The sequence below is a fragment of the Cephus cinctus genome, unplaced genomic scaffold (genome assembly GCF_000341935.2).
Source record: "Cephus cinctus unplaced genomic scaffold, Ccin1 Ccin1_scaffold0593, whole genome shotgun sequence".
Classification (NCBI taxonomy): domain Eukaryota; kingdom Metazoa; phylum Arthropoda; class Insecta; order Hymenoptera; family Cephidae; genus Cephus; species Cephus cinctus.
This window is the reverse complement of record NW_014333239.1, coordinates 112,319-136,636: the sequence shown is the minus strand read 5'-3', so window position 1 is coordinate 136,636 and position 24,318 is coordinate 112,319. Positions and strand designations below refer to the sequence as shown.

Here is a 24,318-nt window from a genome sequence, read left to right as displayed (position 1 = left end):
GGGGGGGGGGGGGGGGGGTAAGGACGCAACCAGTTGTGCACATGTATTTTGCCTATAAGGAGCTGCACCTCGGATAAAAAAAATGAACAAGTAGATGAGGAGAAGAGCACAGAGGAGCACAATGGCTGCGCGCGTGCTGCAGAAATATTGGCATCGCAAGCAGCTTGGCCGTCCACGTGGCTGCCGGCTACAATCGCCGATGCTTTCCAAATGGCGCCGCGTCGCACTGACTCTGAGCTCTACCGATGGCTGTCCGATGACTGCTTCTGGCTGCTAAATCCTCATCTCTTTTCGAATCAAGTGAATTTCCATAGACGAGACTCGCCCTCCTCATTTCCGGCTTCCCTTTCACCCTTCACTCTCCTCCTAATCCAATTCGAATATAGGAAAGCTTCGATTCTCAATTTCACCTGCATCAGCCTCGATTCCGCGAGGGGATATGGAAATGTGCTCGAGTGGAACTGTGGGTGCCGAAGGTAGATATGAAATAGCGAGGATTTAATTAATTGAAAGATATAATAGTTTGCGCTCTCCTTTTAATCGGCACGAAAGACCCGATTGTTCCGAGATTACTTGGAATCCACTTGGTGGGTATTTCCCCCCCCGAGCCCGGAGAATAGCCAAACTTTAGAATTTTTTTCGTGTGGACTCTCTGTTATCGATCGGCACAAATCCTTTAATAGCCACCAGCACCTTCGATTTACGCTTTCGAATTTCACGACCGTTTCACCGCTTTTCGTCTCTTCGATCATACCGATAGAGATAACGAAAACTGATAAATCTGAGCATCTTCGACATTGGCAGAAAATAATTTTCCAACTCTTCCTCTCCCAGGCTGAGGTAAGAGGGAGACGTCGGCCATATGTTATGGATGTTTCGGAAGAAACTTGAGGCCCAACGTGTCAACCTCCTAGTCCATAGACACTTTACTATACAGACTGAATTTATCGACAACTCAACAGATAGCTTCTGCGCTTGTTTTTCTTCTATTCCGAGTGGCTATCTTTATTAAGAGTAAATGAGCAATTTCAGTGTAGTAGATTAAACGGAAGTAGCCAGGGAAGCTGAGAGGCAGAAAGTAAGGTGCAAGAAGCAGCGGCGCAAGGGGCCAAATGCAAGAAGACGTAATGAAAGTGGAAGGAAAGGATTTCGAGAAATGGATTTTTCGGCAGCCTCGCTCTCCGGGCTCCTGCGTGTAACTGGAAAACTTTTTCCATCATCTTTGGCCAATTTGTTGTTATCCTCTCGAGACCCAGTCAGCTGACATAGTATCGGATCAGTGGGCCAATGGTTGCCGAACAATTTTTGGAAAATAAATAAGGAAACCGGTGCCCAGAGGAGGAGGATACCCCATCCGAAGATTTAAAATGATATTCTGCATAACGTATATGCACGCGTTTCCGCGTTTCCGCGTTTCCGCATTTCTGCGTGTCCGTCTGTCGCGTAATCCAGAGCAACCATATTATAATTTGCGTATTATTGCAATAACGATTGGTCATGAGCCAAGAAACCCATTTGCTTGAGATAACTTTGGATGCATACGCAGAGTGCCATTCTCGCGCCGGGAGCACAAGTCGAGCTGATCCACACTTCAGATTGGTCAGATCGAGGATCGAGCGTTCCCACTTTTCTTAACAAATGAAATCAGTTACTTGGCCGAGGAGAAAATGACCGAATGAATGAACTGAAAGAGAGAGAGAGAGAGAGAGAGAGAGAGAGAGAGAGAGAGAGAGATGTCTGCAGCCTGTGATAAAGACAGGATTCTCTAGGAAGAACCAAATGTAATTCTGGTCACGTAACTTCTCGGGATTAGGTTCTGTTTCCGTGAAAGGAGACTTTATCCCTCCTACTCGGTTTCTCTCGAAGTACCAAATTTTGCAGTTACACTCTATTTATAGAAATGGTACGTCATACATAAGTTTCTTTCCTTCGTTATCCTTTGAAGGACACTAAAAAGAGATCTCTATTCGTCTGTAGTACCGGCGACAGATTTGCAGGCGCCTCCGATATTCCACAAAGTTCAACACAGGACGCAATATACGATGCAGCAACAATCGACGAAAATTTTACGGAAACGAGTGTACCAATATAAGAATGATCGGTTATCATTTTTTTGTTAATCTTTCAAGTTTCTCGCTTTTGTAGAACCGTTAAAAATGTGAAAGTCATTGATTGAAAAAAAATGAACCTTTTTCTCTCAATAAGACACAGCAGAGTGAATTAAATGAGATAATGAATTTCTTGGCGAAGGCAATGGGAGACATTATAGTACAGCTTTACGTTTAATTCGGTTCGTTTTCTCGAGAACCTCGCACAATTTTTAGAATCCATTCTCCGAGATGATTTGGAATGGAGCTCGTGGCCACGTTGACTGTGGGAGATGCGGAAGATTTCGGATGAAGATGCCTCAGGGAGAAGGACCGAGGGGAGACGAGAGCCCGTTTGAAATCAGCCGCGGCCACGCTTCGCTCGAGCTCCGCGATTAATCCGATTTGCAGGGCGCTACGTGACTCTCCTTCCTCGAGATATCGTTACTTATTCTGGTTCCGCCGGCGGGATGAAAAAAACACGGAGAAAAACTTTTTTACCGTTAAGGTGAAATCGCGGCGCCCCGTGCATCCGATAACTTCAGAGAAATATGTAGCGACAAGAAGAGCTCGAGGAGGCTGCAAGTCGCGCGCCGGGTCCTTATATCGGCCGCACCACTTCAGGGGAATGCGGAGAGGCCGGAAGAACCTCGAGGAAGAGTCGAAAGCTACACCCCCCTCTTCTGTGTCCACCAAGAGAAACGTACAGCGGTACAGCAAAAAGAAAAAAGTTTACTCGTTCAAGGCATTTTATCGAAGCTCAAGGTTGCTCAAGAGATTTATTATTAAAGGCAGCTGAAGGATCCTAGAACTATCCTTAATTAGACTGCTAGCCAGAAGGTCGATGATAACCGACTCTAATCGAATAGCGGGAAGGATATAGCAGCAGCAGATCCCACTACTTTATAACCTCTTTTTCTCTATTTCTCTTTTTCTCTTTTGTCAGCTGTACATTATATGCATGTGCAATTACACTCTACTCCTATGTACTCTAGCTAGAAATACGCGCTCGATACCTATATACGTATATACGTATGTGGTGGACGCGAATTTACTTTTGCATAAAACCCCCACGATTCCTCTTGCAAATTATTTCGCGAGTGTAGAGCGTGCAGCGGAACCTTCTTAAATTTACATCCCTCCGCCCGTGTTTCCCTTCAAAGTTATGACCTTCCTCAAGAAACTTATTAAATTTCATTTAAGTTTTATTTGAGCTCGCGAACGGAGGCTCGCGGGCGGCTCGGTGACTCAGCGAATGATCTTATCGTTATATCCGCCCTAGTCCGCGATCTATGAGAGTTTTTAACTGGCCACGAGATTAAAATCTTTCACTCTTCTGACTCCTCGCATATTTCTACGGCGTCCAAGGCAATCCCATCAATCCCATCTTTGTCCGCGTCTTCGTTCCGTCTCCGTGGGGACGGAGAGTTGGGATCTAACGGTGCCTTTGGAGCCTTCTTCTTTGTTTCAGGTGAGCAACGATACTTGTTACACGCTACGACGACATAACAATAAAGAACCGCGATTAGTCGAGATTTAGGTGGGCGACGCAGTCAAGAGTCTCAACTTCGTCATGTGGGATTGCTAGAATTTTCTTAATGAGTGGAGGACGAGGGAACCAAGGGAGACAAAGTTCCTCGGTACCGGGTGTGCCGGAATATCAGGCTTATTGTTAGACGTGAGTCGGTTCCGAAGTCATTTCGCGATAATGGAGAGAATTAGAGAAGTCATTTCAGAAGGAAGGAAGAGTCGACGATAATCGTGCGTAATGGATCGATTAGCCTTCGCTAATAATCCTTAGCCCTTAGCCCTTAGCCCTTAGCCCTTAGCCCTTAGCCCGAGCTTACGCGCAATGAAGTTGCCGAGTACTTATTTGTCAAAAGGATTGTATGTCAACGAGAGGATCTTGATGCCCTTTCCTCTCTGGGTCCTGTTGCTCCTAAGGATGAACCTATGACTGTGGCGCGAAACGCACGCGGGAAACACCGAGCAAACCGTGGGAACCTCGTTGGAATTTTCCAGCAACTCATCGGCTCTCTGAAATCCCATGTAGCTCCGTATCTTATCGTGCCGATAATCCGCCGCTGATTTAACTTGGCAGAAAAGCCCATTTGCGGAAGGAAGCGAGAGTAATTGACGCACAGACCTCAAGACTCGGCCATTCGGATTCGAGATTTGAGAGTGGTGGTGGCCCGCTGCATGAGCCACAGGCAGTTAGTTGCATTTGGAAGGGCCGTCAAATGCGAAGCCCGGAAGATGGATTGACGAGAGCATTGAGAACAGTGAGAACAGTGAGAACAGTGAGAGCAGGATTCGCGTGCCGAGTTCAGTTAATTCCTCGTTGCTGACAGTGGCTGCTAATGCGAAACGATCGTCGCAAATTAAACTGTCAACTCGAGAAATTGAATTCGATTTATTGTCCGATCGGCTCCCTTCGATTGGTCCCTTCGATTCTTCCGCTCGGATGATCCGCAGAATCATACAATTGTGAAGCGAGTCGATCGTCTTTGATCAAAGGTAAACGCGGCAACTGGCGCAGACGCCGAATCGGTCGCGCTGACGGGTCGTCGGAACAATAGTCGAGAGAGAGAGAGAGAGAGAGAGAGAGAGAGAGAGAGAGAGAGAGAGAGACAGCGGCTAAGGGGCGAGGGGTGAAGGAAGCATGTGAGCCAAGGGTGTGTGGCTGTATTATATGTCCTATCGCTGGTTTATGCAGCCATAAATAGCATTTATATGCTCGGTAAAGTACACTCGGTAAAGCCAAAGCACGGGCTTCTCGGCTATTCTCTATATCTATATTCTGTTATGCTCCAAGTTGCTATCCAGCGTCACCACCTAGTCGCCTAGTCGCCTAGTCGCCTAGTCGCCTAGCCGCCTAGTTCCTCAGTCATCAGCAGTCCCTGACAGCTAGTCTACGCTCTTACGACAATTATTTGCTCTTCACTCTTTTTTCTTCAACTCTATTTTGACTTTTATTTTCACCTTTCTTTTTAGCTATCCTCATTGAGGACGATAATCCTCAATTACGATTCCGAGTAAAATTCTTCACTCTGTTACGTATCTTCGATAATGACCAGTCGTAAACGAATTTGCGAGAATTCTCGGTTCTCTGGTTCTGTCACGTCCGATAGTCTGTTCCTTTATTGCATGGAGAGTTGCTGCAACAGGGAGCGGGAAACCCGGAACGAAGACGAAGAAGAGAAAAAAGGAAGAACGACGATCACGATGGGCAGGATGAAAGTAGTATTGCCGCGGGACACGCGCCCTGGCGTGCCAGCGTGTTCCGCTGAGTCGATTCAGTCCTGAAGCGAGTTCACCATAACTTCCGAGGTTCGCAGTATGTTCCGTTGAGTTTATTGGGCCCTTAGTACTCCTAGGGTGGTTATCATCCTGCAGAGAGGGTGGCTTACAGTGGGGGTGAGGGGAGGGCGCTTGCGTCGAGGTTCAAGTCTTGTAGCCTATTCGATCTAATGCGTTCCTGCAATAAACTTTACTCCCGCGCTGCTTGCGCGTCCCGTAAGGATAGATCTACACGTATGCAGGATTCGGCCGCTCCAGTAGCCCCAGTAGCCCCGGTAGCCCCGGTAGCACAGGCGCACGCGATAACATACATGTATGCAGTTACATGCAGTTATATGCACCCAGAGCGCTCTAGTTGTCTCCTTCCGAGGTGTTGTCACTTTTATCGCGGTTCACAATTTCTCCCATCCCTTCCATCCCTTCCATCCCTTCCATCCCTTCCATCCCTTCTGCAGAAAGCAAAGGTTTGAGAGGATGGCTCGTCGCTGTGCACGTCTTTACTATGAAGTTGCTCTAACGTAATATACCGTACCTACTACCAGGCATTCGAAATAAGCCAGAGTTAGGAGGGACGATATATCAGGCTAGTGGATGATGGGTACAAGACATAGGGTGAATTACAAAAGAAGAAGAGCCGATTTCCACCAACTGCAATTCGAGGGAATTCTCAAGGCAGATTCATCATCAGTGCGAGCGCGCATTTCTCATTAAGCACGCTTACAGCGCCTGAGAAATTATGAAGCGAGTTTAATTGTCCCGCCTATCACGGCTCCCGCTAGCTCTGCCCTTCCACTTGTCATTACCGACAGCCTTCCTGGTAATGACTTACAGAATCGCGCGTTGCTAGCGCGACCGATTGGCAGCGAGCGCTGCGAACTTTTAAATTGATTTGGAATCGCGCCAATAGTCAGGCATTTTTTAGGAGAGCCGCCTAATTGGTTTTATTATTGTGCCCCCGATCGATGAGAGTCCTGACCCATTACGATACGGGAACCCATGAAGTTCGGTGCGTTACTCGATCCGTCGCACGTGGAAGCACGTGTCGCCCCATTCCCTCGCTCCTTCTTTGCCGCGTTGCAATTCCAAGAACAAAGTGCACCCGCAGTTCCTTGGAAATTCATTGCCAGTCGAAATCTGCATTCATTGTCTCGTGAACTCTGAAATTCTTTCCTTCAAGTTATTCAAGATGAGCAACACGGGACAGCGATGATTCCGATGTTTTTCCGGCTTTCGTGAAGTTGTCACCAAGTGAGCACGTGACGGGATGAAGATGTGTCACCGTGTCTTGTTTCTTCTGTAATCTTAATTCCTTCTATTGCAGCATGCCGTTTCATCTTTCGAAGGGGTTAATATTTTGACGTTATCCATTGCGCGCCATTGATACGGCCGATACTCGCGATAATCAATCTTTATGGATTAATCGGCCTGACCTGACGCCAGAAAAAGCAGTAGAATGCACAACGCGCGTACGTAATACAAGATTTCTCATTTGAATTTTCATTCGATTCGGCCGGAGTATCTGAAGTAGGCAGCGAGGACTTTTATTCTTTACTCGAGTAGGTGAAATCTACCTCGTGAAAATACAGAATAGGAGAAGATAATGTGAAGGGAAGACGTGGAGATGTGGAGGAAAAGAATGCGGCCGGAGAGAGTGCAGGAGAAAGTCTCCACGAGGATTGCAGATTGTGTCCTCGTCATAATCAAAGTGGGGAAAGGTTGCTTAACCCTCTTCTCTCTTTCCTAGCTTTTCCTTCCGAAGACAAAAAATGCACAACTACGAGCTGCGGCTTCGAATGACATTAGCGGTGCTGAACGACGAGAACGAGAAAAGAGAAAAGGGAAAAGGGAAAAGAGAGTTAGAGAGCAGTAGCAATGATGGCGGCCGTGCCGGGAGAATGAGAATCAGACTTAAGTAGACTGGGGAATGGAGGATCATTTTAATGCCTGGTTAAATTCCGTAATTGAGAGTGGTGAGAGCGGGTCGAGTGTCAGTTAAGCGCGTGTGGGTGTAGCTTTGGATTTGGGGTAGCGGAGATCGTTCATATTTACACGAGAAAGAGCCGAGATTTATGGTTGACGTTAGAGCTACCTCGAAAAGAGACGCTGAGGAGTTTCTCGCTCGCCGGAGCGAGAACGGAGCCGCGTTGCGCGTGCCGCCTGAGTCATCCGATCATCTATCGATATGCAGGCCCGGGGTTGTGGAGCCTTGCGAGATACTACACTCAAGATTTTATGCCATAAACGCCCTTTACGCTGTATTACTTATGAGCTAAACCGGTTTCCACGGAGCGGCTGAGTTACCGACGCCTCGTTAGAGAGAGAGAGAGAGAGAAAGAGGCAAAGGGCTGTAGAGCGCGCAGTCTTCTCGTTTTGCCGTAGTTGAGAGGAAGAAGAAGTCGGGTCATATCGGCTCGTCAGTTTCCGCTGAAACAAGAATTGACTAGCGCCCGGCTGGCATGCGGATACATGGAAGAAGGGTGGACATGGAAGATGGCCGAAGGCGATGTGGGTTATCTCTCGTATTTACATTATCGTAGTTACGTTACCTAGAGTTAAGAAAATACGTTAAAAAACGATAAAAGCCAACTGCAAGTGACGCTTTATTGTCCTCTAAGACAAAGTATCATACAAAGATGCTGGGCAGCCATAACTTCTTTAATAAATTTCGAGCCTGCTCCCGGCAGATTGTCAATGTAAGAGCTGCGGCACGCATGGAAACTCGAGCTTCGTGGAGGCCGAAATGAAACCGGACGAAGAATGTCAGGCGAGAAGGGAGGCGCTCACTTACCATTGAAGCTACGCTCGCGGAAATGCTTCGTACGTGTCCTAGAGGTCCCAGAGGTCCTAGAGGTCCTAGGCGTCCCAGGCGTCCTAGGCGTCCCAAGAGTATGTCGTGTCTCCCTATTGGCGCATTGCGTATGGCGCGATGAAGGGTCGCGGACGAGAATTGACGATCGACACTCGAAAGGAGCGACCAGGGGGACACGCGGGCAAGAAGTGGGGTGTTCTGCACAGGACAGGGGGCCATCGTTGTCTCGCATCGTTCTTATCGATGAGATCAAGATTAGAGGTTAGCGGATGGATGAATTCGAAACGTCCTCTCTCTTCTCGGGAGCGGGAGCCTTTGATTAGATTCGTAAGAACGATACATTAAAGTCGAGAATCCGGCATTAAGCTCGATCCTCCGTTCGCTCCTTTGCAGCTCGACAATTGGTTCGATCCAATCTGTCTCGGCTGTCCTTTCTCCTTGGCTGTGATTTAGGAAGGATAAACTGGGAAAGCAGCACCATCGTCACTGCCACTAAAACACTCGCATCTATCGGAAGCTTCGCTGGAGCCGACGTGGCTCTCGCTCGAGCGTCAACCCTGCCAACCCTGCGCACGATAATCACGGCAATGACGATGAGACGACGAGCTGAGGAAGCCGCCCGTCTTGCCCTTTACATTTTCACGAATCTCGCTGGAGTTGCGAGATTTCATTTGAAACACGGGAAACGTGCTGCTTCGCGATAAGGAGCTCTCGGCCAGCTTCCTTTTCTCGGCCATTTTTCGAAATTACTTAGCTGCTTCTCTATTTTCCTATTCCTCCTTGTGTAAAAGTCATCGGCGCTCACGCTCTGACTTATGAATTCCGCTCAGTCGCCTCGACTGAAATTCGGACGGTGCGCACGGTAAAACATTAACCACTGATAGGAATCATGTCAGACGCAATAATGCGAGATCAGCGTGGTAGGGAGAATGGCGCACAGACTCCGGCTGATTTATGAAATTCCTACGTCGCGTTTAACAGCGCCTCGCCGAGCTACCGATGCCGGGCTCATGTCCCCTCTCTCTGTATATTGTTCCTGCAGGCGCACTCACCTCTCTGACCTCTTTGAGGTTCAAAGTCGCGCGTGCACCTCCCTACGGTATCTTTCATTGTCAGACGAAGCTTATGCAGTTTTCGTATCAAGGAAATTTTGTGCACCGGCAGGAGTTTAGGAAGATCAAGAGAATGAAATTGGATTGAATAATGTTAAGTCAAAGAAACAAGTCGAGCTACGTCTGTTGTTAGCGGCAATTGGAAATTCGAATGGCGACGACACTCGACACATTTAATGCAACGATTATCTATCTGACTATATGAGGGCTGACTGGCGCATTGGGTTAGGTTAGTTTTCAACTGCATGGAACTTTATGTGATCATCGACAATAATTTGTCATTGCAACTATTGTACTTTGTGTTCACAAATCATTCGTATTCTATGATCTAATTAGTAAAAGCGAGGACCGTACGCGATTCGAAAGGAATCTAAATAATTTCTCGACTCCGTCTTGTAGCCTCTTGACGCGCGTATCGAACCATCCTTCCGCGCCAATCAACCAGATACAAATGAATTTTCGACTGAAATTACCCAAAGTCAATAATCTGATTATTGCGGTGGTACAAGAGAGTTCTTCTTTCACTGGTAGTCGCGATTCTCCCCTTTACTCTCGTATTTTTCGGGGGTTGTTATCTTGGCGTCCTGGAGGACGGGCGCTACTAAATATTCGGCGTTCCACTCATCGCAGGTCCCCTTCATGCTGGTCCCCCTTGAAGCGCGCGGAAGCAGCTCCTTGTCATTTAAATACCTACTCCCCTTCGTGACAGGCATTGCGCGGGCCTATTGTTCCCATATTGGACGGCGACGTACAATGTAAACAGGTGGAAAAAAGGTGCTCTTAGAAAAACTGAAAAAGTGGAAACAAGCGCTGCTAGAGTGACGTGGGACTTTTACGTGCCGAGCAAAATGGCAAGAAAGATTGGCGCATCGTCAGGGATCGAGGCGAACCGAAGGGAGATTCCCCAAGGATATCTCGGAAGCTCTCGACTGATTAAAAACCGACCGATCGGAAGATACTCCAGTCTGTTCAGAGTAATCCAATTCCGTTGAGTCTCTTAGGATTAGAGGATTAGAGGATTTAGAAAATTCGAAATTATATCTATAGTCTTTTCATAGTGCATCGCGCTTTCGTACTTTTTCGCATTCAAGTCAGAATCAAAGGGATCTTAAGGAGTATCCATATTCAGGCTCGTAGCCCCCCGCCGCGCGTTATTTCTTTTTTCTCTCTTTTTTTAACCTCTGATAGAGATACCTTTTTGACTCTTTATCATCGAACGGCCGATTCCTTCGAGGACGGATGAAGCTGCGCCCGGAGGACCAGACCTCGATCTTCCGTCAGTGCACATGAATTCCACGGATTGATCGGTTCGGTTGGTTCGATCGGTTTGGTATAATCCAGGATTTCCGTAGGTGTGGCCGATACTCTTGAATGTGATGCAAAGCGGTTTCGAGGTTTACGAACACGATTGCTGCATTATTCCGGGAGGTGCAGCTTTCGAACTTGCGGTTCGAGCTCCAACCTCCTGTATAGGTTTACACTTGCTCCCTACAAACTTTTTATTTCCTTTATGAGGACCCTGCTGTTCATTAGCATGGACAGAGTGAAGTTTCAAATTCAAGCAAGAATAAATGTGGCTCGTATGTCACGCAAAATTCGCAACCGTCATAATTCAAGACATTCGTTGCTGACAATTAATCGCATGATATTTTACCTAAGTCTTCCGCCTGTGAGATTATGGTCGCATGTTACTGCTAAACTCGAGCCTCCTTGCCAAACAAATGGAATAGAGTGGACGTTAGGTGGAAAAGTGGAATTATTAAGAAACACTCTAATCTAAACTTACGATCCTGTATTGGCTTCGCTCTTTTGAACCGTGAGCGATCGGGGCTAATGGAGCAGGTTGCGCTGCAACAGTTTCGAAAGGGTGCGAGGAGGCGACACCGGTAGCCAGTAGCCAGTAGCCAGTAGCCAGTAGCCAGTAGCCCCCGAGAAACCTCAGCCAAATTTAGCACGCGGAATCCGGCCCAAACACAACCGAAATAAATGCTAATCATGATTCTTAATCAACGGCTCTCGTTTCTATATATAAAAGAGCTCTTGCTGCCAGACGATTGCGAGTTTGGATTATGAACTCAGGACACAGCCCAGGTATAAAATAGGCTGACAGCAGTAGTTCAACGGAGTGACATCTTCCCTTCCTGAAAATCCTGCATGCGTGCTGTCGAAAGCCTTACTTCCCTCTCCGTTCCTCAATCCTCAAGTCTGAAGTCGCATCTCGCCGCACTTGCCACTCGAGCTCGCGATAAAATATCATGCGAATCTTTCACGTGCTTGCGAAAATGTAGCAGCTCGATCAATTGTATGTACTTGTTCTTTAGCGACTATCAAATCTAATTGGACAAGGGTGCTTTTGGCACGGATGGCTTCTCCTGTTCGATGCGTATATTCAGCTTGCCTCTGACGCCAAACTCCAAGTTTCTAATTATACATCGTCTATGTTTCGTTTATCCCGATACTTTCTCGCATTGGCAGCATCTTTGCGAATTTATAGGTGGCGCAGCAACTGGCACATTTTCCAATTGAAATTATTCTGCTTAGCTGAATTTACACATCATAGAATCGGCCGTCAAAGTATTTATTCGACGCATAGTCTAACGTCGAAAAATTACAAAATTGAGGAGGTGCCTCTAATAAAATATTTTTTATATAAATGAACATGTCACACGATCGACCTTTCGATTAAATTTTGCCCATATAGGTTGATATTGCTGCGATGCACGAATAACATGTATATGGGTACGATCCATAAGCTCTGCCCATTTTCAACAACCAGAGTCGAGCATAAGCTAATTCAAATAAGGAGAGCGACCTGAATCTTTTCTTTACATTTTCGCGGCTGAAGTGCGGTCCATGGACTCCGCAAGAAGTGAGATTAGGCGGTCTGAGCGCTCGTGACGTTTCATCGTCGTCTTTGTGTGCGAAGGCAGCAGTTGGTCGACGTAAATAACGTAAATAACGTAAATGACGTTAATAAATCTTTTAACGTGTTATAGTCATTGGATCGTTGAAAAATACGGTTGCTCATAAGGATCTTGTGTGTAAATATTTTTTTAAGGGACGTACGAGGGTTAAGCGTTTTCACCGAAGGACTCGGTGGACGTTATCATCGTCCGATACCGATGCGGCACAGGTGAACTTCAACTGATTGGCAGCCTCACTGTATCAAGTGAACCTGATTTGGTGAGGTCGCTTTTGACGTCATCGTCGATATTGAATCGAACGGCGCGCAGTCGGGGTTAACGGGGGCTAAGTGGTACACATCTACGGACTTGCCGATCAACCGAGATCCGAGACGCGAGCGAACTCTGATACAACCAAAATATTTATGTCGCCTGTTGCATCATGCATTTAGCTGGACACACTGGACACACACAACTGGACAGGAAACAAATTGGTCTATACGCGCTCGCATAGAATCTCTGCTGCTATCGATACGTTACTCTCCAGTAACCATCATCGATTTAGCAGAATCCGACTATACAATATTGTTGGACTCTTTAAATAAATCCTGGATTTTCACACTATTTTATTAGACGTTTTGAGATACTTTATTGCGTGGCACATCGTGGGCAGCCACTTTCATTTTCTCAGGCCCATGAAGCTTCGTCCCTTCCCGACAGCGCTGTGGTGACGTACTGTTGAAACTACTATATTCCGCGTGCATGTTTCAGTCACGAACACATATTATTTGAAGCTCGTAAAGCTGGACATAAAAGCTTCCTAAACAATATATTTGTCGGATGATGTAAATTCACGGAAAAATAAAATTGATTATATAAAAGTTACATACTTAGGTACACATATCTTAGTGAAATCGAATTGAGAAATTGCGCTGGATATATTGCATTTTTAATCGAATGGCCTACCTGAGCTACCTGTCGACCCCATGCGAGATCAGACTGCCGATTCTAACTGGCGGGTTTCCATTTCGACTGAATTATTAAATTCAATTTTTCGAGTACTGAGAGATTTGAAATATTAAGCACGTTTGCCTAGAAAGCCTTGCAATTGCAACGGCCTCCTTTGCCCAGACCGCCTCGGTTACTTGGGTAATTTCATATCGCGCACCACTGTGAAAATGAAAGATTTCCAGCCCATTGAGGAAACCCCTGCTTCACTTTGCTCCCTTTGGCATCCTCCTACTCTCTCGAAACTCCTCCTCGATTCTTCTACCTTTCAAATAGATTCTACTTGAGCTCTGACTCTGAGGCGAGTCTGGTCTGACCTTTGTAAAATTCAGCGGGGCCTCGTCTATTATCGGAATTGTGACAGCTCGAGTGGCAGTGCACACGAAAATAGATGACCGCCATTTACAGAAAAAGGACAGAAGATATATATATATATATATATATAGAAAGAGAGAGAGAGAGAGAGAGAGGGAGGGAGGGAGAGAGAGAAATGAAGAAGAAAAGACTTGTTGGGCTGTTTAGGCAGGTGAAACTAGCGTCAGGAGTTAAGAATGGCGATCGAGTCGATTTTGCAGATATTATGGGGATACTACATACTATGATTTGTGATGTCTCCTTCAAGGAGTGACCTACTCGCCTGCAAGTAGATATCATCCCTTTTCCATGATAGATCATTCTCAAAAATATTCACTTTCTTCTTCTTCTTCTTCTTCTTCTTCATTTGATTGGGGAGTTCTCTCCATGATCTCCCTTTCCCCCGTCACAGCCATGGTCGCATCCTCCTTCTTTGACTTATACGTCTTATACGATCTTATACGTCTCAACCATCGAATCCGTTCTACCTGACATGTTCGCCGTCCAAAAGAAGCTGGAAGATCTACTACGCAGACAGTTTTCTACTCGATTTCCCGTGAGAAAACGAGAGCCGAAAGCTCCGGAGCGAACGGGAAGGAAGGAATCGGTGCGAGCGAGAGTAGAACCTGCTGGCCAAGGATGAAGATGAAAATAAGGAGGAAAGTACGTTAGCAGGGAGCGAGGACAGAGTGCCGAGCGACGCGCCGAGCGACGCGCCGAGCGACGCTCCTGAAACGCCGCGAGTAGTTGAGAGAACTCGAGTGGTGGCTTAGCGAAGGTATTATCGTATGAGAATCTCTCATCGGATCCAATAGTTCGAGCGCGCGGATGTGGAATAAAGCTCATCAAGGATTCAACCCACAATCCGTATTCGATGAATTAAAGATGTCGCTGGAAGTAACAAGAACGGATCTCTCGATAGCATCAGAGCTCGCGCCAGCCGCCCCTCTTCCTCCTTCACTCTTCACTCTTATCTCCGATTGCTTTTACTCTCCTCATCACCAGACGGATTAACCTTCGTCACCAATCGGTGCCAGCCCCGGCCTATATGTATATCTGAATCGCTAAGATCAGGAGTTATCAATCGAATGACAACAGAATATATCAAGGCTTGAACGAGGATTTTGTTGTTGGGAATACGAATCTACAGTGAGTGTCGAAAAAGTGCGAGGGAGCAATAAAATGAAATTCTTTGTGCCAAGCATAGATCCAATTCAACCTTTTGTCTTTCGTGTATTATTTAAGAGGCCTTCCTAGATATTTAGCTATGAGAAATATGCATCTCATAAATTTTCTACGCGTGTTAAAAACTGTCATAAGATGTCTGAAAATCGGCAGTGGTTTGCGAAGCGAGAGGTGGACGAGTTAGCCGGGTGAGTGGCTGGGCGCGGGTATGGCTCAATGAGCGAATGGGCGAATGGGCGAACGGGCGAACGGGCCAACGGGCCAACGGATGAATGGGTGAATGGGTGAATGGGTGAATGGGTGGCTACCTAGGCAAATTTGTACCTGCGTGCACAGTTGCTATCATTAGGATGGTGGGCCATAGCTGCAATGCGGGCACCTATGCGCCCGTTGGAGGGGGTTCGGTATAGCCTCTATGCACCCACTATGCAGTCGTTATATAGTACATGCACTATCGCAGGCCGTGGAAGCGGGACTGGCTCGCGGCCAGGTAGGCTCTGCTTCTGTCGACCCTCTATAGGTATGTATCAGCCTACCAAGTCAACTCGTTGCGTCTTAAGAAAAGTATTCGCGTGTACGTGCGAATGACAATAGGCCTGTGACGTGTCTTTTGTCAATTTTCAAGGAGCCAGAGACGGCCAAGTGTTCGGGGCATCCGCGAGCAGACTTCTTCTTCTGGCTCCAGCGAAGGAGATGAAATCCCCATACGGAGGCACCGCACTATACGAACGTGGAACGGTGTCTCTTGTATCTTGCAAAAACTCTTTCGTATTTGTACTCTTTCCTTTTGGGATGCTGAGCAGCCCTCACTAAAATAGAGCGCGGCACGCGAACGCGAACAAAACAGTCGACTTGCACGATTCGGCCTGCCGTATTTATAAATGTGAAATCGAATTCAGTTAATATATTATAGATAGAGACGAGTTAACTTTTGGCCGAACTTTCGAAATTTCCTAAGGAATTCGGACCATTTGATATTTGCCAACGTTTCGCTATTTATAATCGAATTAAAAAGCGAAGGGCGAGCGAAAGTTTCACTGCGATCGAGACACAGGAAAATCCTTTCTGCATCTTCAATTCCGTCTCTGGAAATAGACGTGTTGCTAATTCAACTGGTCTATCGGTTTATTGGTTCTACTCGTTGACCCACAATTTGGACTTTTCCCTTATTACTACACCACTATTATTCTGCGGACTGGTGGCACGTTTACCTTCCGACGAACGATGTCTTTTCACTTCTCGATCGATTCAATAGATTTCTTTTCCGCTATCCTTCCTCCTACTTAAGTGTCTCCATCGAAAGAACAGTAAAAGCAGTTTATGCGCTTGACAAGTAACTCTTGTATGTGTTTACGCTTGGCGGTTGAGTCCAATCGGTACCAACAGGAACACTGATTGGTTTGATATCTTATATTTTTTATTATTATACTTTTTAATTCATTTGCAGCAATCGACAAAAGATGCGAGTACTGCCGAAACTCGCCGCGAGGGTGGCGCCACTGGCATTACTTATCAGGCGTAGACCCACGAGCATCCCGATGCCATTAATATTGCTGCAGAAACGCATCTCCGGCAGCCAGTAACTCCGCGTTTATTCAAATGATAGTTTAGGTTGAGCCACATTCTTTGCTCAAGGATAAGTAATCCTGCTGGATCTGCTGGGTGCAGAAGAAAGGAGTGCGAAGAAGATGGCAGTTCTCGAGGATCGGGTTAGGGAGTAGAGAAGGCCATTCGTTTCAATGAACAGTCTTCCGAAATGGGAGAGCTCTCTCCTTCCTCTCTTCTTTCTCTTTCTTCTCTTCTCCGCAGCTCTTCTATTCCGTCCTATCTTAGGGGATCCTGAAATCTTCCTGGACACGACGGTTCGCCATGGAATAGGAGAGTGCAGCGTCGGACTTTACATGTAGAACTTGGTGTCGGCCCTTTGTGCATACAGAGAAACACTCGGTCGAATAGCTGGGCTGCACTCTCTTGAACTCCCTTGAACTCTGTCCCTCTTCTGTCCCTCTTCTGGGCTATTCTCGGCTATTCTCGGCCATTCTCGGCTATTCTCGGCTCGTCGTCTGTTACAATCGCATTTGAATGAAACTCAACAGCATCACCTCCATCCATCCTTGGCGAAATGAAGTTCAAACTCAGTTTCACGTGCTGCCGTAGCGCAGAGAGCATCGTGCTCGTGCCGATCAGCTCGCTGCCGGCTGCTAGGCAAAGGCGATACCCTGCGCTGCGCTTAGGAGAAAAGAATCAAGGTAAAAAGAAGGAGCGGAGTGCAAAAGCTTTAAGAAACTTTAAGGATTCTGCTTAAGCTTAGAAATGCTTAAGCTGCCATAAGGCCCATAAGAGACACGCTGCACTCGGAAAATCTGGAAGTGGACGATTCCTCCTTTTCCATTGGGCTAAAGCATCAACTCCTTCAGCAATTTCGTTGCAGGATTAGAACTACGAGTCAAAGGGATTAGAAAGGAACATGCTCAAAGCGCACGTTTCCTGGCTCTCGGATCGCGCAAAGGCTTAATAGTTTATATGCAATGAATTTTTACTTTCATATCATTTTTTTCATTACTCTACGAGGCATTGACGAAAAAACAAATAAAAAAAAACGACAAAAGAGAATATCCACAAGAAGAGAGAGAGAGAGAGAGAGAGAGAGAGAGAGAGAGAGAGAGAGAGAGAGAGAGAGGTGATCTAATGATTGTACGACGAAATCTTGTAGATTTTGTGGATTCTTAGACTAGAGTTAAATGAGGACCGATAGCCAGGTAGGTCAGTGTAACGCGGCCACCTTATCTCGGACCCTCAAGGACACAATCAGCTCGCGTGTCTCTATCGCTTAATCAAATTATCAGTCGTCGTTTCGATTGCCGATTCACGATTCACGATTCACGATTCACGATTTACGGCACGAATGATCGGGGAGAACGTGAATCAGTCGCAAAAGGAAATTCTTTGACGAGAAGGATCCGAGGGTTGCGATGGTTGCGATGGCTGCGATGGACGAACGAGAATGTTGCTAACGGAGGACGAAGGTGGGCACGGCGCTTATTCCTCCAGGAGAATAAGTCGAGGAGTAGGAACAATTAAGGAAATAATGTTCGTAAATTTCTGAGCTGGACGCTAAGTGGCTGGAACGTAAAATTGCTCCCCATCAATCCGCTCTAGGACAAATTAAGGAAACATCACGTTCTGGGCTGCTCGCTCCAAGCGTTTCTTTAATTTAACGGCGTTTTCATAGCGGAGAAGGCGGCAGGCGGCAGGCGGCAGGCGGCAGGCGACTCGCGTCAAAGAATTCCACCTTCCTCACTGCTTCATTTTCCGTAATTTCTCAACTTCCCTCATTTCGTCCTTCCATCCTTCGTTCGTTCATCAATTCATAAATTTACTATTTATTCTATTATACATATGATTTATATTATATTTCTCGTTTTTGCATCGGAGACTCATATCCAAAAGAATTAAGATTCGAAGAAACATTCGGAGCTGCCGAGTAAATTGAAATTTAACACGCTGTAAATCGCAACTCTAAGACAATTATAATTAATGTAGTTTCGCGATGCGGCGGGCGCCCGCACGCGAGCCCGATCCTTCCTCTCGATTACTCTTCCCTTTTCTCCTATTCTCTCCTTCCACATCCCATCGTCCGAACTAGGACACGTGGCGAGAAATTGGAAAAAAAATAACACACACACACAGAGAAAGAGAGAGAGAGAGAGAGAGACAGAGGGCTGTGTTTCCCTTTTTTCATTATTTTTTCGATTTCTCTCTCTCTCTCTCTCTCTCTCTCTCTCTCTCTCTCATTTTATTCCGTGTTCTTCGAGAGCGTAAGATCTGCGGTTTATCGAAACTCAAGACCACTCACTCGAATAGGCAAGTAACTGTCGGGCATTACGAGGTCTTCAGGGCGGTCTGGATAAAACAGCGTATAATTAGATAGGGTGAAAGATATATTTGGAGTTCGGCCATCTTGGCCTACTGCCAGCTTCACCCTCGCAGGTTCCGAGTCGAGCAGAGGGTGTGCGTCATGGCAACGATGGTGAGAATCCTCACCAGTTTGGCTTGGTCGAACTAGTTGAAGCCGCTGACGTTGCTACCGTTGCTGAGGTTGCTCGAGCTGTTAGGCTGTGCGATACGGCAGTTTCATCGAAGCTCGATAGCCTCTCTCTTTTTTTTTTATCAAGTACACTTCATGCGCCTTTTGGAATTTTCAAATATGCAATTAACTTGGTGAGTGAAGGACGGTTGGAGAAGGTTGCAAAGGGATGTGAAAGCAGATAACTCATAGATAAGAAAGCATGGACACGCAAAAATGGGTCAAATACGGTAACTCTGGCCTTATCGAATTTTATATTTCAAAGATTTAATAAAATATTTCCGCGCAGCCTAAATGCTGCTTTAAACTTTGGGCTACGAGACTTTGGACAACTCCCTTCCTAAAAGTCCCGGTAAGATTAATTCAGACGACTTTATCGGACACGCATGTGATACCTGCTCGCGCTAAACGAAGCAGAGGAACAATAGTGCCTGATTCACTCTCGCCTTAATTAAATGTTTCATCGAGATGCAGCCTGAGGAGTCGCAGGGCGCAATTCAGGCTCCGACGATCACAATCGCGGGCGCAACTACGATGGAACGTCTCGCTCCTTTATTCGCATCCTCCCCCGCTGCCACCCTCTCCCTCTGATTCACACACGCGTGTTCACGCGTGTTCACGCGTGTCGGTCATGGCGCACCATTCTTCTCAGATTTTGCAGAATTTACTACTTGCAGCTAAAGTGTCGTCATTCTTGCGGTAACCAATTATTAAACGGGCGCTAACGACTTTAGAGTTTCATTTCCCCGTAAGTCTCCAAGAGTCCTTCTCTTTTACAGTTTGTACATATTGTTGAGGTTACGTGTTACGATCAAAGTTTAACCAGAGATCGATCAATTTGTTTCATCATATTACGATGTCACTGAACGATCTTACCTCAGCTGATCACCCATGCCGAGTGCCGTACATTCTTTTTTTTTTTGCTTTATTTTATACCGTATTTGCAACCTTCGCAATCTGATTGATCGTTCCCTTCTGTTCTTTTGCTTTCAGAGAGTCTCAGAGAGTACTTCACCAAGTATGGAGACATCACGGAAGTCATGGTCATGAAGGATCCCACAACGCGACGATCAAGGTGGGTCTGGCGAATTATTGCTAGTGACTAGCAATTTCGGGTTAGGTGACGCCTAGGTGGAGAGAGGAGACAAGGGTTAAGAGTTATATTCCTCATATTTGCCACATTTTCCACATTTTCCACATTTTCCACATTTTCCACATTTTCCACATTTCCCATATTTGCCTTGTCGTTCCCGTTGTTAAAGTATTTGAAACCTCATGCCGCCTATTATTAATCACGTAGAATTCTGAATTCGGTTGCGTGCGCTCGACGTTTTCTTTAAATGCATTCCTACGAGCACGCAATTTGCGTGGCACACGTTTATGTCTTATGCTAATCTCCTGCTAATAAATTTACTGCGTCCTTCCTCTGCGACTACGGGACTTCGATTTTCCCTTTGCCTTCCCTTTGCCTTCCCCTTGCCTTCCCCTTGCCTTCCCTTTGCCTGGGCCACTCGCCTTCAAGTGGATTCGCATTCGCATTTGCATTGGCCGCAGTCGAGCGTTTCCACCTTTCATCTTCAGTTTTAATCTCTACTGGCGGCAGTTCCTCTCTTGGCAGCAACTGAGCTTAGTCTCCCGCAGACCTTGAAGAATTGCAAACTGGAAGCTGTTCTCGATGCTTTGGGCATTATCAGAGCTGACAGCGCCGCTGTAATAATTGTCAATTGTCACTCCGCGACGTGTCGCGTGAGGAGGCAGGCTGGCTGGTGTGCATGTTGCAAATACGTGGCAGCGCGCCGAGCCAATATGCTAGGATTCTCTGTAGATTCGAAGATTCGTAGATTCATAGCTTCACGTGAAGTAGTCTTAAAGCCACGAGGGTGTGCAAGCTCTATCGAAGCAGGTCTCTCTGACATTGAGTTATGGCTCCGAGTTAATTTACCTTCCGAGCGTCTTGTATAAGCTTTACGTGATTAAACGTAATATCGCGGTGCGTACGACTTTACCTAGCTCCACCTATCTCCAACTAGCTTCACCTAGCTTCACCTAGCTTCACCTAGCTTCACCTAGCTTCACCTAGCTTCAGACCGCCTGCATTTGCCCCTCCACCATCGTCACTTCTGAGCCTTTGCGGTTTCGAGTATCTATAATACTACTTTATCTTAAGATCATATCAGAACTCGGCACTACGGCCCTTCTTTGCTACTTATTTACTTTCTACTTTCTACTTTCTACATTCTACTTTCTAATTTCTAAATTCTCTCTGAAAGATATAGAGGCGAGTGGTCCCGCCGAAATTCAACTGAAGGGCAGGAAGCTAAAAATATTAAAAATCTGAATTAGATATCGGTAGTCGGGTGCGCGAGCGCAGCTTTCGCCAGTGCAGTCTGTCCATCTGCCGCTGTCGCAGAGCGAACGAGTTCTGCGCAGAATCCATCTACGGGACGACTCGTCAGATCGTTTTATCTTCAAAGAAGGAAGATGCCTTCGGTGCATAATACTATCACGATAATCTATCACGATAGTCAGTGTATCACGATAATCTCTTAACCCGTGACGTCAGGAAGCTCTAAGCTCACACTGCGTTAGGCCTATACGGTTGTGCTCTATTAATTTTCTCCTGAACTTTTCGAATCAGTCAATAGACATCAAAAGGAACAATGGGATGCTGCATCACAGGACGTAGCGGGGCATCTTGAGAGCTCCAGTATTGAGGAAATTAGGTGAGCTTTCAGGATTCCGGATGAAAAACAATGGAGTTTGGCCTCACAATGTGCGAGACTCCATGTACATATTGTACATGCATGCGCCAGTATCTATCGTATTATGTATGAAACGTTTAAGGTTGGCTAGCGGAGAAAGATGAGGCTGAGGTTAAGGTTTTGGCCGTGGATGGACGTGAGATGCGGCAGCGTGGGAAAGGGTAAAGAGGCGAAGGGAAATAAGGGGACGAGTGTGGACGAGAAAGGGAAGAAAGGGAAGAAAGGGAAGCGTAACGCACTGGAATCTCTCAGGGCCACGTTGTAGCTCATATCTGCCACAAAGGGATGTGGGGCTTCTATGTGGGGGTCGGCACGGGGTTACTCTGCGGGTTGTAAATTAATGGTTAGTCCGTGGCACAGGGGTTCGGTCTAAGGGTTCTGCTTGATCTATGGACGGCGTGTGTGCCGGGTCAAAGAGGCTCCGCTTGGTGATGCGGGAGCTTCGCGAAAGCTCCCTTCCTTAGATCCTAGTGATAATATCGATATATTTAATCGTCTGCGGCAGTTACCTATTTTTTATTTTTTATTTGCAAAATGATCTTTGTCTTCTCAAAAACTCGAGTTTGGTTGATGTTCGTTCAGCCAAGATTTTTAGCACCGGTCCACCAATTGTAACCCAACTTTTACGTCGCTCGGAAAGAATGCAAGCTCATGGAAAACTATTTATTATAGAGTCCATCGTCGGTTGCTGGATCCGCAGCTAATGCTATAGAGCTCGAGGCCTCCCGGGCGATCTGCGTCACCTGCTACAGTGCCGGTAAGAACGATCCTAGTGGTTGTAGATGCCTAAGAAGGTGTCACTGACGAGGGCAAAGAGGGCCAAGACTCCGAGAGAGAGAGTGCCCCGGGTACTGGCAGGAGGATAGCGCAGGTTGCCCTTGGTCGGGGTGAATGGCTCATGAGCGTCGTCAGAGGTAGCTAGGGGTGAAAGCTGAAAGAAAGTCGCAGTAGGCCGGGTAGTAGGAGGGAGAGACGGCTTCTTCCCGGCAGGCGATCTGTTAAGTCGATCGTAAATCGTCGTTGCCAGAAAATTTTGTTGGAACTTGTCGACGATAATTAGAGAGGTTCTGCAGCACGTAGGAGAGTACGTGGCTGCAGGTTGAACTCTCCGAAAGTTTAATTTATCAGTAGCCTATGCTTATACGAGCACTCTGCAACTTTCTTACTTCTGATGCGATGATCGACGTTTTATGGTTTACTCAAGCTGTCTAATTCCCTCGTGCATATCCTTGCGTGACTTCCTTATTCGTCCTTGTCGCTTACACGCTCCCGCTTCACGGTACGAAAAGGAATTTCACGAAATTTCATGATGAGCGTAACCCTTATCTCGTTCCGCGTCCAGGCGAGGATCAACTACAAGGTTGAGTAATTTATCAGCTGCCTGAAAGGCATGGGGAGCATGGGGAGGCAATGGTTGCAGCGTTACTGACGTTGGACTTTGGTCTCTCTCTCTCTCTCTCTCTCTCTCTCTCTCTCTCTCTCTCTCTCTCTATACCCAACCGTCTCTTACTCTTACGAGTTGCGATCGCATCGGCACGATAAAAGTTCCGACGGTGCTCATCGGCGGACTCATTAACTCTTCAGTGAATTTCCATATCAGTGAGCACTGCCCACGAGTTATAATAACGCGATAAGTGGAGCCCGAGGAGAAAGACACGAGGAACGAAAGGAAGAACTGAAGAATATGAATAGGAATTGTGGCGACGGCGGGTCGTCATGTCTCCCGTGCTCGTCTTACTTGCTCCAGTGCAGGGTAGGTGTGCTCTACTCTACGTGCGGTGAGTCCGCTGGTATTTCGCGGAGCCGAAGCACGCGATTGCCGCGTTAGCTCCTGCAGTGCACAACGGGGGTTTTCACGCGGCTTACCATTAACCCTACGATCCGTCCACCCATCCACCCATCCACCCATCCACCCATCCACCCATCCATCCTTTGATCGTTCCACACTGCTCGCCTCTCCTCGAGTAGACGAGGATCACCCCCCTCCTACGCTACTCGTATTCTAGCACTATCTAAACCTCGACACATGCACCGCCCTGCCATAGAATTGTCCCTGGCTGGTCTTATTTATTCTTCAATTAAGTGCACCGACGCAGCACGATACATGCACAGCGAGCTCTGAAATCCTGCTACTTGTGCTATTGTAGGTACTTGGAAAATCGTGTCGCTCAAGTGGATGCGACATGGAAGTTTTATGGTAACTGGCTTGCGCGTTCCGAGCGACTTTAACGCCCCTATAATTCTGACACAGCGCCCCGACGGACTCACTCTATCCACGATAGAATTAACCAATAGATGCAGCAGCGAATAGTAATTTATCCAGATCCAAGGTACAGCGCGTACGGCACTTCAGTAGGCGTCGCCTGCTGGACGGAATTATTTTCGATCGTTTTAAATGATTTTTTTTGCCTAAGATCGTGCAAATTGTTAGAATATTTCAATACAAAGGAATAAGCAGAGGATGTTGTCACTCTACTCGTTTGTCAGCTAGCAGTTCCTCGCCCGGAGAGGCCATAAGAAAGTTCTGCTGTGCTTCCGAAGAGGGATGTGGGGATGTAGGAAGAGTACGGAGCAGAAGGAACATGGAACACCTGTGGCCGCGATCCGTCAGTATCAGTGCGTCGCGGAAATAGAAACGCGGTATTAATACAACGGAGATTTGCGGGGTGTTCGTGTCAAACTAAATTCGTACCACACGTTGCAGAGGGGGG

The 24,318-nt window shown here is 46.8% G+C and overlaps 1 protein-coding gene across 10 annotated transcripts in view; it reads left to right on the top strand.

The window, feature by feature from the left end:
* LOC107268823 (RNA-binding protein Musashi homolog Rbp6) overlaps window positions 1-24,318 on the top strand; it is a 206,405-nt gene that overhangs the window by 81,310 nt on the left and 100,777 nt on the right. For 9 of the 10 annotated variants that reach the window (XM_025086098.1, XM_025086100.1, XM_025086101.1 and 6 more), the window contains exon 3: window positions 19,839-19,920. The exons of the other annotated variant lie outside the window; for it this stretch is intronic. In XM_025086098.1, coding sequence (XP_024941866.1) covers window positions 19,839-19,920 — 82 coding nt within the window. The remainder of the gene's footprint in view (window positions 1-19,838; window positions 19,921-24,318) is intronic. 10 annotated transcript variants of the gene reach the window in all.